Source organism: Dermacentor variabilis, chromosome 3 (assembly GCF_050947875.1).
Source record: "Dermacentor variabilis isolate Ectoservices chromosome 3, ASM5094787v1, whole genome shotgun sequence".
NCBI classification, from domain to species: Eukaryota; Metazoa; Arthropoda; class Arachnida; order Ixodida; family Ixodidae; genus Dermacentor; species Dermacentor variabilis.
Window position 1 is genome coordinate 5,430,734 of NC_134570.1, and position 15,038 is coordinate 5,445,771.

General features: G+C 42.1%; 1 protein-coding gene across 1 annotated transcript in view; it reads left to right on the forward strand.

The window, feature by feature from the left end:
- LOC142575110 (neprilysin-1-like) overlaps positions 1-15,038 on the forward strand; it is a 357,362-nt gene that overhangs the window by 54,201 nt on the left and 288,123 nt on the right. The window contains exon 3 of the mRNA XM_075684106.1: positions 812-901. Coding sequence (XP_075540221.1) covers positions 812-901 — 90 coding nt within the window. The remainder of the gene's footprint in view (positions 1-811; positions 902-15,038) is intronic.

The window sequence follows — 15,038 nt, forward strand, 5'->3', positions numbered from 1 at the left end:
GTAAAAATCCGCGGAAACCTAAGCACTTTTTATGAGTTTTAAGTTCGTATTCATGTCCAATTGAACGCCACTGAGTGGTCCTTCGAGTTTTGCGCTGCGAGTAATGTGTTCGAGTTTTGCAACAGGGTGTGCTATCGAGTTTTGCGTTCAAATTGGTGCGGTTTATTTCCTTAGCAGTTTCTACTTAGCATGTTGGCTGTGGACCATTTACACGATGTTGCTGAGAAATGAAATGCATTTATGGATTGTTTATTACTATTTATTATTTGCTAAGTACGCGGCGCAGGAGACGAGTGACCGAAGCAGCAGCAGCAGCGGCGACCGAGGCCGGCAGGGTTGGGGAGCGCGGCTGCAGGTGTTCCGGCTGGTGGGAATTTGGGCGCCGTTCTACAGACGCCGGCTTTCTCGTTCAATGGGCCTGTTGATGCTTTGCAGCAGTAATAAAGGTTTTATCTCGGAACACACGTAGCCTGCCTGTATTGTGAGCAGTGCGGCGCGACCTTCACATCGAAGTGACCTGCATAACGAAGGATTTTGGGGCTCCCAAGCAATTCTTTATAAGTGCGTTCGGCTATAACTATACCGCACCTGCTGTAGGATTTTCTGAGAGGTATTTGGAAGTCTGCGCCCGTCATGTTCTACGTGTCCAGTCTTTGTGTGTTTTCTTGCGCGCAGGCCAGCCTATCCGTACTTATGGATTATATTACGACTTTCGCGAGCTCGCCTGATCACGGATTTCGTATGCTTTCCGGCGGGCGAACAGAAAGCTTTCTAACAGACTGAATTATTTTGCTTTCTTATCGATTTACAGCTTTCGAACTACCAGACTCTCAGGGAGCTGACAGAATTCAGCAGCGACAACATCGTCACTTTGGACAAGCTCCAGCAGGGGGCAACACTGGTGAGTGGATACGACGAAACATTTCGCTACGAGCAGCTAAAATGCGGCTAAACAAACTGGAAAAAAGTAGGCACCTATCATGAGTTAACCCTTTAAAACTAACATGCCGACGATGACGAGGCCGCCTTTGACGAAGATATGTCCTCCTATCGAAACGTTGGCCAGCCTTTCTGAGGCACCTCATCCCTGTTTACAAACTTTATATCATGAGTTATAGGAATATAAAGGCTCGGCTGACAAAAACTTCCAGTCTTGAGATGCGCTACGTAAGGATGATGTTCATTTATTAAAATACCATCCAGGTGACAGCAGTACAGGACTACGGAGAAGAATATCTGCTTGGTTCATCTTATCACTGATTCAGTCAGGAACTACTATGTCGATCATGCCTCTCGTTACCGGAACGTCGCTCCCTAGGGCTCCGTGGTCGCTGCGCATGCGTGAGCTGAGCGAAGGTGAGAAAGGAGAACACCTCTGTTTCGCAGGATGTGACATCACATTGTTGCTTGGTTTTGCTTTTTGAAATAGCTACTCTCAAACGTAGATTAGTCATTGCCGTCGTGTCGGCTGCAAGACATTCTGCACGAGCTTTTGTGCGTGTCGAAAGGGCCCAAACGTGCGCAATATTCATGCAAGCGCAGTTTGAATTGGGCAGTCGGGGGCTTGGACTCCGTGACATTTGCTTTCGCCATGTGTAAATTAACGGCTTGCCCACACTGTACTCAGGTGAACGCCTTGTTTTTCGTGGTCCTGAAATAAAAAAGGGCGCGTTGCTGCGTTGGCGACTTCAATCGAGAGCGGTTGCTGCGCATGGCGGCCGATTTAATTGCGAAATACGTGCTCCTTTGAAGGTGTAGATAGAGAAAAACTTATCCTGTGAGCCTTACTTACGTCAGTCAGTCGGTTACCATATGTTTCGCTGTTAGCCATTGCATGTTTTTTGATATCCACTAACGATCTGCTTCAAATATCGACGAACTGTCTGTTCATCGTGCAGCTTATTTTAAGTCTTGTTGGTTTTTTTCAGTGCACCCTTTTTGTACTTACGACTCGCGATTTTAAGTTTTCGCTCAAGTTCATGAGATAGCAAATCTCAGTGTTACATTCGCCGCTCAAGCTACCTCAAGTTGTATTAATGCGCAGAGGCTTTTAGCAAAAATAATTGCCACTTGAAAAATCTATGCAGTGTGCCAGTCCTTCTGGAATTGTGCTATTTGCGAAATTGATTATATTTTCCCCTAGTCATGCCAAACTACTTACCGGTCAGATGCTCCAACCTCTGAAGAAGTCTTTGCAAAGTTTTCCTTCCAACTCAGTATTGTAGCTGACGCCTCTTGGAAGTATTAGCGTAGTATTTTCCCCTGCAGCACTGCCATGAGTTCAAGTCAAGATCCAGAAGTATGTGTCGCATGTAATTGTGCTCACCGCCTTTCTATATCCGTGTGCCACTAGAAACTACAAAGGATTCATTTCTCAATTGTCGCCACATTTCACCTTATTTATTTATTTATTTATTTATTTCAGATACTGCCAATCCTAGTGGTATTTTTACAGGTTGGGCATATATTATAAACTCACAAATAGCGATGAAAACACATTTACATAATTTCAACAATGATATTTGTAATCGACACGAAGCAGATATACACATATGCCAGGAAATAAAACATGAATGAGGCAGTGCATTTGGCAAAAAGGGGTGAAATTGCATAGGCAAATACAATGCTTATACAGATTTGATTTTATACAACGACGTGAGTGGTGTGTTATTTCCGGATAGCATAATCTAATTATTGCGCAACAGTTCTTCTACAAGGGTTACAAATTTCGGCAACGATGTGTTAGTCATTATGCAGGAGTCCAGGCTATTCCATTCTCTTATTGCAAGAGGAAAGAACGAATATCTAAAACAGTCAGTGCGAAATGCATATTCTTTAAGTGTTAGTGAATGCTTATGGCGGGAAGGTCTGGTGTCAGCTAGGGATATATACAACGAAGTATTTATTCGTAATGCATTGTGTATTAATTGGAACTATAATTTTAGTCTTGCTAGTTTGGCGCGGTTTTGCAGAGTAGGAATACAGGCTCGTTTTAGCAGTTGGGCAGGTGAATCGCTATTCTTATATTGTTAAAGATGAATCTAATTGCCTTTCGCTGCACTCCTTTTAGTTTGTTAATAAGCTGTTGTGTATAAGGAAACCAAATTGCTTTACCATATTGGAGAACTGGGCGAATAAATGCGTTGTATGATAGCAGTTTATATTTCGATGGCGCAGCTCGAAGTCTTCTTCTAAGGAATAGCAGCCGTTTTAAAGCAGATGGTATGATACTGTTAATATGCGATTCCCATCTTAGGTCATGTGAAATGATCAAGCCAAGATATTTATGCTCATGAACTCGGGCGAGTGGTATGTTATTGATAGTGTATTCGAAGTCCGACCTATGTTTTTTTTTGCGGGTTATAGATAAAAAAGTAGTTTTTTTAATGTCCAGTTCCATCTGCCACTTTTTACACCACTTCATTACATCGTAAAGGACGCTGTTTAAATCAACCTGATCATTCATAGAGTTAATTTCATTATAAAGAATGTAGTCGTCGGCAAAAAGCTTCATTTTATTGCGGATGTTAGAGGGCAAATCATTAATAAAAATAAAGAATAAAGTGGGAGCAAGGACGCACCCTTGAGGCACGCCCGATGTAACTAGTACAATGGAAGAAATTTCATTGTTAACAACAACATACTGAAACCTGTTAGTTACGTAATCTTCAATCCAATTGACAATAGAACCATCGCCGAAAGTTGTTTTCAGTTTGCTGATTAGTTTTTGATGGGTTATTCTATCAAACGCTTTCGAAAAATATAATGCTATTAAGTCAACTTGTTTTTGATTATCAATGCTTTGGGATAAGTCATGCGTTATTCAAGTAATTGGGTTATGGTTGAAAGTCCCCGCCGGAAACCATGCTGGATAGGCGATAATATTTGTGCTTGCCCTAGATACCTCGTGATATGCTTTAATATTAAATGCTCTAATAATTTTCCTACTGTGGGCGTTAGCGATATTGGTCTGTAATTACCGACATCACTTTTGCTTCCTGCTTGATGAACGGGGATTACTTTCGCTATTTTCCATTCCTTTGCAAGGTTACATGTTGATAAGGATTTCATTCCATCTTCAAGACATTTGTTTATTTCCTTTCCTGGTCACTGTGGACTTGGACACATTGATGTTTTTGATGGTTTGGCAAATACACTGCACAGTGGGCTTGTAGGTTTCTTTTTTTGTATTTAACGCGCCTTAGCCTTCTGACTGGCCAAATTCTGGCGACACCAACAGTGAATACCTCCTTGCCCTACTGGATTACAAATATATTGCACTTCCTTGGAATGTCTGTTCCATGTTCCTCATAACAGTACACGGTGCCACTTAGTATTCTACAATGTCGAATTCGGCACTTGCACCTGAAAATGAGCAACTGTAGGTTTGCATTTAAAGAGAAATGAGAACGTGAGTGCTACTTCAATTTTCTCCGTCACATTGCTGGTGGCTTCTTCAATGTCTGAGAATGGCTTATAACAATATTGCAAAGTTTTTCATATGAGGATGTGGAATAGAATAACTTTCTCCTTTTCTGCTGAAGGTATTCAGCCTAAACAAATTTTGACAGCTACTCCTTTTGCATGTTGGCCTTCGAATCTTGTAGATAATGTTGCGAGTAGCCTGGTGTGTGCCTGAAGAGTAATGCTAGTTTGTGCATAATCATATTGTTGTTGCTGGGAGGATGACATCTTAAGCACAGTTTTTCATGCAATTAACACAAATGTTTCCATATTTCCCCTTGTGACTCAATCATAGTAGACCTGCTTGTTTCTCAGTTACTTGGTTGTTTATTTTGTTACATATCAGTATTATGTACTATCAAGTTAGTGGGAATATAAAGCTGTTTGATGTTGTATTTATGGAGAATCCTAGCCGATCCCTCGTCATTGGTATGTGCCATATGTCACAGGCAAAAGTTATTTTAGTCTCTCTTCTTGTGGTAAGAGTATCCCAAAGCCCATTTTGTATGCTTGCAGAGCCAGTTCCGATGTAGACATCCATAACAGCTCACAAAGTATCTCACACGGCAATCAGCCAGCCACCTCCGGAGATGGAGAATTCTGCAGTTTCGAATCATACTGTTTCTATTGTCCTTAGCAGCGATTTTGACTGTAGACAGTAGTAATAAATTGTCAGACCACAAGAAATGTGAGGACAATGGCCATATATGGTTGAAATTAAGTATATTAGGACTTGCATTAGCTCAAGCCTTGCTAAAGGTATGCTGTATGCAAAAACTTAATAAGTGCTGCTTTTCATATGCTATAGCTGATATGTGCATAAAGCTTACAACTGCCTTCTGGGTAACGTCACCCAGGAATGCACCTTCCAAACGCTCTGTCATATGCACTTCGACAGCATCTACTTTGATCTACTTAATTGTAGAGCAGTAACGATGTGTCTAGATTACTAAAGATTGACTAAGCTGCATTCAAATGGAACCAAACCATTCTCGAAAAGTTCTCGAAATCAGCCTAGCAGGTTTAGAGAGCTTTTATTCTGGCAAAATGACAAAACAAAATAAAAGTTATTTGAAATAAGTGGTGCAATGCTGATGAGGTTTGAGCGTGCATTTCAGGATGCTTTGCCTTCATATAAGCTTTAGTAATAGTGAACGTATCAAATTGGCAAGGCTTTTTAATGAATTCTTCACTAGGCTCAGCTATTTTGTTGTTGCCCTATGTTGTTTCTAAACAAAAAGCTCGTGGCTCCCTGTTGTCATAACGCCCTATAACTGCCTTAGATGTAGGACCATTTGATATTCATCAATAGATACACAGAATTTAGATGTGTTTTATATGTTACACAGAAAAGATGTGTCCCTCGTGCTTATATGTAAAGCAGCACTGACATTAATTTTTTGTACTGAATTTCTTTTATATTAATCTGGTTGCACATGGCAACTTTTACAATAACACCATGCCACCGAAATCTGGGTGTGCTTTGAGCAATTGTTAATATGTGCCAAGACCTATTTCACTAAATCAAATTTCTTTTGGCTCTTCTCAAACATCTAAATTTAAATTAATTTAATTCTGGTATTTTATAAGTCACAACCACAGTACGATTACGAGGCATGCTATAGTTGCGGATTCCGGCCTAATTTTGATCCCCTGAGGTTTTCTAATATGCGCACAGTACATAAGCGTTCTTGTATCTCGCCGCCATTCGAATGCAATCGCCATGGCCAGGATCGAACCCGTGACCTCAGCAGCACAATACTTCTCGCATATTTCTTTGCATTTAGCGCAAAATGAGTCTGCATTACAAGCTTTTCTACTGCCACTTCTCAGGCAACATAGAGCATCACCCTCACCTTCCAAGTCGCTCCTCCCATCACGCATCAAATGTACACCAAGACAGAAAGGAAAGACCGATGTTGTGGTACATAAAAAACCTACCATTCTCGGTTTTCAATGACCTAATAATAATAATAATAATATTTGGGGTTTTACGTGCCAAAACCACTTTCTGATTATGAGGCACGCCGTAGTGGAGGACTCCGGAAATTTTGACCACCTGGGGTTCTTTAACGTGCACCTAAATCTAAGCACACGGGTGTTTTCGCATTTCGCCCCCATCGAAATGCGGCCGCCGTGGCCGGGATTCGATCCCGCGACCTCGTGCTCAGCAGCCCAACACCATAGCCACTGAGCAACCACGGCGGGTAATGACCTAATAATGCCATGGCTTACTCATGAAGAACTGCAGCATGCATCATTTGTTTGTGACCTACCATGCAATGATGTCACCAGATCATGGGGCCACACTGCCTTTGGTACATTTTTAAATGTTTGCATTAAGGATATATATGTTGCGCATAGAAGAAATTTGAGGTTTCATACTGTAATTAACTGAATGACAGCTACACACGTATAAGAAAAGAATTTTCAGGACTACTTAAACTCTGCAGAGTTTCAATGAGCTTGGCCAATTCTTGCGATATTACAAATTTTGAAAGACTGCAGGTCATTCATTACAGTTATACCAGCTTGTGCACTTTTTGGACATGATATGTTTGCCCCGGTTTTATACAGTGATCATAGATAGCCACACCACACCATGTTGGTAGAATAACATGTAAAGTGTTATTCACGTAACACTACACATTCTACCAACATGTAACACATTCTACCAACATGTGAGAACATGTTGATAGAGTAATTCAGAAGTAAATTTTAGTAAAATGGGGTTGCTTCAACTTTAGGTGCACAAGCATGTCATTGTAAATGGGAGCCAGAAGCAGTAGCTTTTAAGGTATTGTGCCGCACCATGCAAAGTCCAATTATTGTGCCCCTCTCCACTGTCGCTGGTACACACTGCTGGTGAAGCATTGCGAGGGGGATTTCGAGGTACGCTTCGCTTTTCGCGGAATGGCGTCCAAGCGGGCCACCTTTTTTGCGTGCAGGACGAAAAGTCCCTGGCCAGGAATGCATCAAACATACGGTAATGGCTGTCAGTTGAAGTACTGAAGTTCTAGAGATGATCTGTAGTTTTGCCCCCAGGTTGCAGAACACAGCAATGCTGTAGCAGGCAGTGTGGTGAAAGCTGTTTCAGGGCTCTACCAAAGCATAACCAGCACTGCAAACACATGCAGTGCACATGCATGAAGTTTTAGCAACAATACGTACAATAAATTGCAGTTGTGCAGCTTCACTCTGGGTTTAACACTGCCAGGTTTTAAAATCCACGAGAAAACGTCAGTCTCTTCCGTTTGATTTGTCTATACACAAAAAGTGTGTGTGCGTGGAAAGGGTTAAGGCGCCTTTATCAAGCAAAAGTGCTTCCTGGCATGATAAGGTGAAGCCTTATGCATTTCAGCCTGTAGTCACTCACTGCACTTTAAAAAGGGCAACCAGAACAGAGAGCAAAAGAAAACACAAAAGCAACAGTTCAGCAATTTATTTGAAACAAATGCAGCTTTATTTTACAGAATGACCACATTCCCGAAAAACCAACCACATGCTATGCACATAATACAGCCAACTTATGTTAAGTGGACAGCTTTTAACGTGTCCTGCATTTATATCTGGAAATGTTTCAAGTTCGAAAGTGTGCCCCTACATTGTAACTTGTACTTTTAATTTGAACAATAGATGATTTAAACAATAGCTACATTTAGCACCACTGTCACATTGATAGAAGGAAACTGCTTATTAAAATGGCAACTCCTTGTTGAACAGAAATGGGTGTGCAGTAAACTTCCATTAATCCTACTCCGGTTAATTTAATTTTTCGGTTAATTCGATCTCGGCAGAAGGTCCCGGCCGGCACCTATGCATTTTTCTATGGGCCCAAACATTCATTATTTCGATCCTAAAATTGGCATTGCCTGCACAATGCGAACTTGACCAGACCCCAATAACGACCCCTTTAAATGGCAGCTACTGTCTCAGCACAGCTTAGGGGACAGTGAATGCGTTAGACAAACGCCATCTCCTTTCTGAAACGCCTATTTTTGATCCACCCCGGGAAGATTTTCCAGCAGAAACGGTAGCTGACAATGTCCGATTGTGGTATGTATCTGATTCTAATGGGCACTTTTTGTTATTGAAGGAAATTGAGCCAAAAATTGCATAGGCTGTGCAATCGAGTGCGAAACTAAAACCGCGGTTGCGGCATTCATGTGCTTTATCGCATATCATGTCTGTCATACGGCGAAGCTGACTTTAGAAAATCGGCTGCTATTCTAAAAAAATCAGGTACGCGTTAGGTTTCTACTTTAGTTCGAAGTCCTAAGTCATTTATACTTTAGTTTTATACTTTGGACAAATAGAAAGTTGGCGCGCGTTCTTTTCGGAGGCGCTTTACTCAAGCACATACTGCCAAATGAATCAACGGTGTTTCGGCATGTTTTCGGATCTTAATTCGACACGTCGGACAATTAGATCGATTTAGTCAGTCTCGTGAGGGTAGACTCAACGGAACTCGACTGCAGAAATGATATGATGAAGCACCAGGAAAGTTAACTATGACGCATCGCTGTTTGTAGTCTTGCTCATGTAGTGAAAGAGCACGGAAAAAGTGCTTCGTACAACATCCACAGCTGTTGTGTTGCAGGGGCAGTCATCCATCTTATTCAGTTTTTACACTGTTGCTGCTTAGCCTCCTACACCCAAAAGTTCTCAAAAAATAAAATAATCTGATTCACATGTTTTCCGCCAACCAAGCAGTGTTTACTGTCAATTATTATTGCTTCCTGTCACCTCACCTGTATGTTAGCACTGAGCTATCTGATAAGCTTACTAAAAGGTAACCAAGAATACTGGACTTTATTTCCGTGTTTTTTAGACATAAAAAGTTGGGTGCTTACAAGCGAGCCGCATTTGCAGAATGCTCGTAAAAACAGTAGCTTACATTGTCTTTCACAAAAATGGAGATATAAACCATCGCTGAGACAGCTACTCCCTACTTGCCTGTGAGCAGGAAGCTGCGGATCTGTTCATTGCTACCTTTTTACAATGGATCCAGTTATAGAACAGAGGGCAGGTGGAAATGAACTATTCTGTATCATGCACACTTGCTCCCAATTCACATGCTTGTATCATGCTAGCTGCTGGGGTTTTAAAGAGAACTTCAGAAAAAAACTTCATCGAGCACCTTCACATGACAGGCAAAAGGCACCTGTTGACCTGAATTTTCATGAACTTTCCAGGAACCAGATATGGAACAGCAAAATATTAAGATTGGTCACAACTCACTAGAACTTATCAATGTTACCAACGAGTCACGCAACATAGCAATAATTATCTTGCGTTGCATTATGACAAATATGGCTCCACACAATAGTTTTGTTTGAAAACATATGTGAATGCATATGCTTGTTGTATCGGAGAGCTAGATAAGTAAGAGTTAGTAAGCAATGGCAAATGCATGCAGTCTGCTTGCTTACAAACTAAGAGAAGCTGGTCACTACTTAGTGATAGTTTTATATAAGTAAGAGTTAGTAAGCAATGGCAAATGCATGCAGTCTGCTTGCTTACAAACTAAGAGAAGCTGGTCACTACTTAGTGATAGTTTTATTTTGTGTGTAACAACTTGACTCTTGAAAAGCTCCTCATTCTACAAAGGCTTATAGTGAAATATAGAAATACTTGGACGCACATGATGAATCACCTGGCCGAAGGAACTTCCAGTGGCAACTGTCTCCATCTCGGAATTCCTGCCACTCTCTAATATACAGCATGTCTGACTGCTGCAGTGGTCAAGCGCTCTGCGGCTGCGGGATACCAAAGGATAAGGGTTTATTGCACAATTTATGGCCTTTCCAGATTTTTAAATTAGTACCGCCTCTACACGAGGTCGACACTATGTCACTAGTCCACTGCTGTGCTGCAGTCATCATAATGTTAATTACTCATTGTATACACAAGCTATACAGCTGGTTACCCAAAATTTTAAACTGCGCGAGGAAGACAGGACGGGAACTGAAACATAGACGCACACACAAAGTGCGGACTTGCAACTGGTTTTATTTTGTGAAGGCAGGGAACTTATAAGGTACATCAATATAGCAAAACAAGGTGCAGTCGCAAAGAGATAGTGCACGAGGCAGCGACGAAGAATAGCAAGGCCATGTTTGCCATGTTTAATGTTTCTGATTTCCGAATATATCATTAAGTGTTTGATATAATATGGTCAGTTATTTCGGCTATATTCCTTGGGAGACGATTCCATTCCGAAATCGCTAAGTGCAGACATGAAAACTGCAATAGTTTAGTACGTGGAAATGGTTGTTCGACCTTAAATTCGTGATCAATTCGTGGGAATTTCCTTTTGGGTGGTAAGATGTGTGCCTGAGGGAAGATATTTGGGTGATGAAAAAGCTTATGAAAGAAAGTTAACCGAGATATCTTTCTTCTAGTCTGCAATGGGATGAGTCATAGGTCATGTTTTATTTTGGTGATGCTTGAAAGTTGTAAATAGTTACCTGTAATTAATCGCGCTGCCTTATTGTGAAAATATTCTAATTTGGTAATAAGATGCGTTTGGTGCGGGTTCCATATAAATGAGGCATACTCAAGCTTTGAACGAAGTACGCTGGTATGTGCAAGACGCTTGGTGTCATTATTAGCCTGACGAAGCGTACGACGAATGAAGCCAAGAGATTTACATGCAGCGGAAACGATACAACCCACATGGTTATGCCAAGACAAAGCCGGAGAAAGATAAATACCTAGATGTTTAAATAATTCTGCAGTTTCTAGAGCTTCACCATTAAGAAAGTATGTGTGCTTCGTAATTTCACTGCAAATAGTAAATCTCGTAAGTTTAGTTTTTGAGGAATTTACGCTCACTTGCTAGTCTGAGCACCATATTTCAATCCTGTTCAAGTCATTTCGCAATATAACACAGTCATCCTTACGTTTTAACGGCCGATACAAAACTTGCCAAGGTTGAAGACTGGGCGTGATGGTATAGCATATTAGAGGTTGGATTGCGCAACATTTTGACGAGACACACAGAAGATAAACACACACCACAGAGCGCTCTGCCGTGTGTGTTTATCTTCTGTGTGTCTCGTCAAAATGTTGCGCAATCCAATCTTTAAAACGATACAAAACGCAATCGTCCGAAAATAACTGGATTTCCGAGTCCATGTTCTGATGAATATCATTTATATGCATTAAAAATAGAGTGGTTTCCAAAACGCAGCCTTGAGGCACACCGGAGTGAACAGGCTAAATGACGGACGGACATTATTAATTGCGACGGCAAAGATTGCCTGTCCTACCACGGAGAATGAAGGTTATTCGTAATGTTCCTTTGTGATATAATGAAATCTACAATTTCATGCAGTTTGTCCCCAAATAAACACCAATTACTGCCGACTGAACATTGATTAAAGTCGCTGAGGAAACAGTAAAAAAAAGAAAACTCGCAAGGGCCTCATTTACAGCGGAAAAGTTATAATTTTCTTTTTATTTGGTGACTTAGAAGATGGTAAGTTCAACGTGATCGCAAGTAGTGAAGTGCAGCAGGAATAGAGATGCGACGATTGTCAGGCGTCCTCCAAGGATTAGCTCTGGGTGCGGACCAAGATGCAGCATTGGTTTCCAGTGACACTGGCTGGGACTGGGTCGAGAAAGGCGCCGGCGGAGGGCCTTCGTACTGCTTGCGCATATGTAAGAGGTGCAGCCACAGGCAGGACTGGCTGCGCATATGTGAGAGGCATGGCGGCAGCCTGCACTGCCAACGTAGAGTTGATATTCGCGGATGCAGGCGGCTGGTGGTGTGCAGAAGGGAATACTTGAGCGACCTCTTCGGAAATGAGGGCGCAGAGCGTGTAAAGACGGGAGGTGGGCTCCTGAGTGCAGGGGACTGAAGAAACTCCCTCACGCACGAAGTCTTTGACCTGCTGAAAGAGTGAGGATTGGTCGTACATGCTGCCAAGGGTCGTCGCTTCGCGGAGGAGGACGCCGAGTCGGAGCGCGTCGCTTGCTTAGCTCATCACAACTTTGGCATAGGCTGACGACTTCGGAAACGGCACGCGGATTCCTGGCTAGGAGCATCTGGAATGCGCCATCATCAATGCCTTTCAATAAGTGATGAATTTTCTCTGCTTCGGGCATGGCGGCGTTGACTCGTTTACAAAGGTCCACACGTCTGCAGTGTAGCGAGCGTAGCTCGCAAGCGTTGTTCAGCGCGCAGCTTGCGAACAGCGGCTCGGCCGAACACTTCCGTAAAGTTTGTGTTGAGGAATGACCATGTGGGTGCGTCACTTTCGTGGTTGTGATACCAGAGTTGGGCAACGCCTTCCAGATAAAAGCTGACGTGGGTTAACTTGGCTTGATCATCCCACTTGTGCGCGCTGACCCGTTCGTATGAAGTAAACCAGTCTTCCACGTCTTCGTCATCTGCCCCCGCTGAAGATCATGGGGTCCCGTTGTCGTGGAATGCCGGTGCAGGTGACGGACTGTGGCCTCGGCGCCGTTTGGGTTGAGCTGTCAGTCAAGGTGGGTGGTAGCGTTCTCGAACGCAGCTGCAGGGTATCAAGCGACGGGGTTTGAAGCCCAGCACCTCCACCAATTGAGAAGAGGTTTATTTGAGGCTCCTTATGCAAAGGCACAGCTACCGGGAACTGTGAGGCAGCCCGAAGCACCGTCCACAAAGACGCCAGCGATCAGCAGCGCAAGCCGAGCCGTGCCGCGCGTTGGCGATGAGGCTGTATCGCGAGGCGCGTCTTCACAAAATAAAGGAAAATATTCAGGAGATATGGGCAGAATGTTAGGCTGATACGGCATAGATTATGTTATCAGGTTAAGAAGGCTAGGTGTCTATTTGTCACCGCCCCGTTTCACGGGGAAACGACAGTAAGTAATAATCACACCATTATCGCCATCCTTCATTTCCTGATTTCGCGTGCTCGACATCAGTGAGAAGCCCGATTCGGTGATATTAATACCGGTGAAAATTATACTCAGTATCACGGGCCACTTTTGATCGCTATCGAACCGGATAGTGATTTTAATAAAACTGATTTGAACACACTTTGGCGCCGTTTTAAAGATATGTGCCCCTACTGTATAGATAAGTTTGTGCCGAGCAAACGTAAATTTGTTCGTAGACAAACGCCGTGGATGGCGCGTGAAATAATCCACTTAAAGCGAAAGATAAAGAGCTTGCATTTAGGTCATTTAAAGGATTTAAAAGAAGGTCTTGCACGTGCAGTACACTCTTCGAAAGAACATTATTTTAATACAGTGCTGCCAAATTTCATTGTAGAGGAACCAAAAAAGTTTTGGAATTATATAAGTGAAAAAAAGAAACTGGTGTCGTAAATTTTGGTTGATGGTTCTGTGGTTACCGATCACGGGGATATTGAGCACCTCTTCAACGACTACTTTCACAGTGTGTTTTCTAAATGCGGTGCTTGTCCATCCAATGATGCAGTGTTTCACCTCTATGATGTAAATTTTATTTCATACCCTGGCGTAGTTTCTGTTACTAAATTTAAAAACTAAATCATCATGTGGTCCCGACAACCTTCTTAACGTGTTTCTGAAGAGATATGCTGAATCTGTTGCAAAGTTTCTAGTTATTCTATTTCGTATTTCATTACTTCATGGACAATTAACGAGCGACTGGAAGATAGCCAGGGTTGGGCCAATACACAAGAAAGGCGACCGCACATTATTACAAAATTACTGTCCAATATCACTTACATCATCATGTCATAAACTAATGGAACATATTATTGCCAACCAGATTAATGAATTTTTAGATGCGCACGCAGTCCTCTCTAATTTCCAGCACGGGTTTAGAAGAGAATACTCAACAATTACACTAGTGGCAGTAATACATTCACTTGCTTCATGTCTCGATAAGAACGGGCAGATTAATGCAATATTTCTTGCCTTCAGTAAAGCTTTCGATAGAGTTTCCCCTGGCAAACTAATATTAAAACTCAGACGCATTGGCCTCCCGGAAATTTTCATCATATGAATATGAAACTATTTAAGCAATCGCTACCGATTTGTAGCATTTAATGAGCAACAATCAGGTTGCCTTCCGTTCGGCTCTGGCGTGCCCCAATGAAGTGTGTTGGGGCCATTACTGCATTTATTATATATTAATGATATCCGAATATCGAAATCAGGTAGTTTGTGGATGATTGTGTGCTTTTTCAAGAAATAATTTCAATTAACGACCAAATCCATCTTAACTCCTTTCTTGCTAAGATTTTTGAATGGTGTGAAACGTGGGACATGAAACTGAACACTGATAAGACCGTCTTTCTTCGCTTCTCTAGCAAAAAAGCTCCCCTTTCTTTTAACTGCAGGCTAGGTTCGTCATCTTTGCTGGAAGAGACTAAATATAAGTATTTGGGTGTCACACTTACTACTACTTTATCATGGAATTTAAATATAGATAACATCTGCTCGTCCGCATTCCGTACACTATACTTTTTAAGACATCAGCTTAGAAATTCTCCCCCTAGCGTAATATTACTTGCTTAGAATTCGCTAATTAGACCGAAACTTGAATATGCATGCGTTGTCTGGGACCCGTTTAATAAACACAATATCACCCG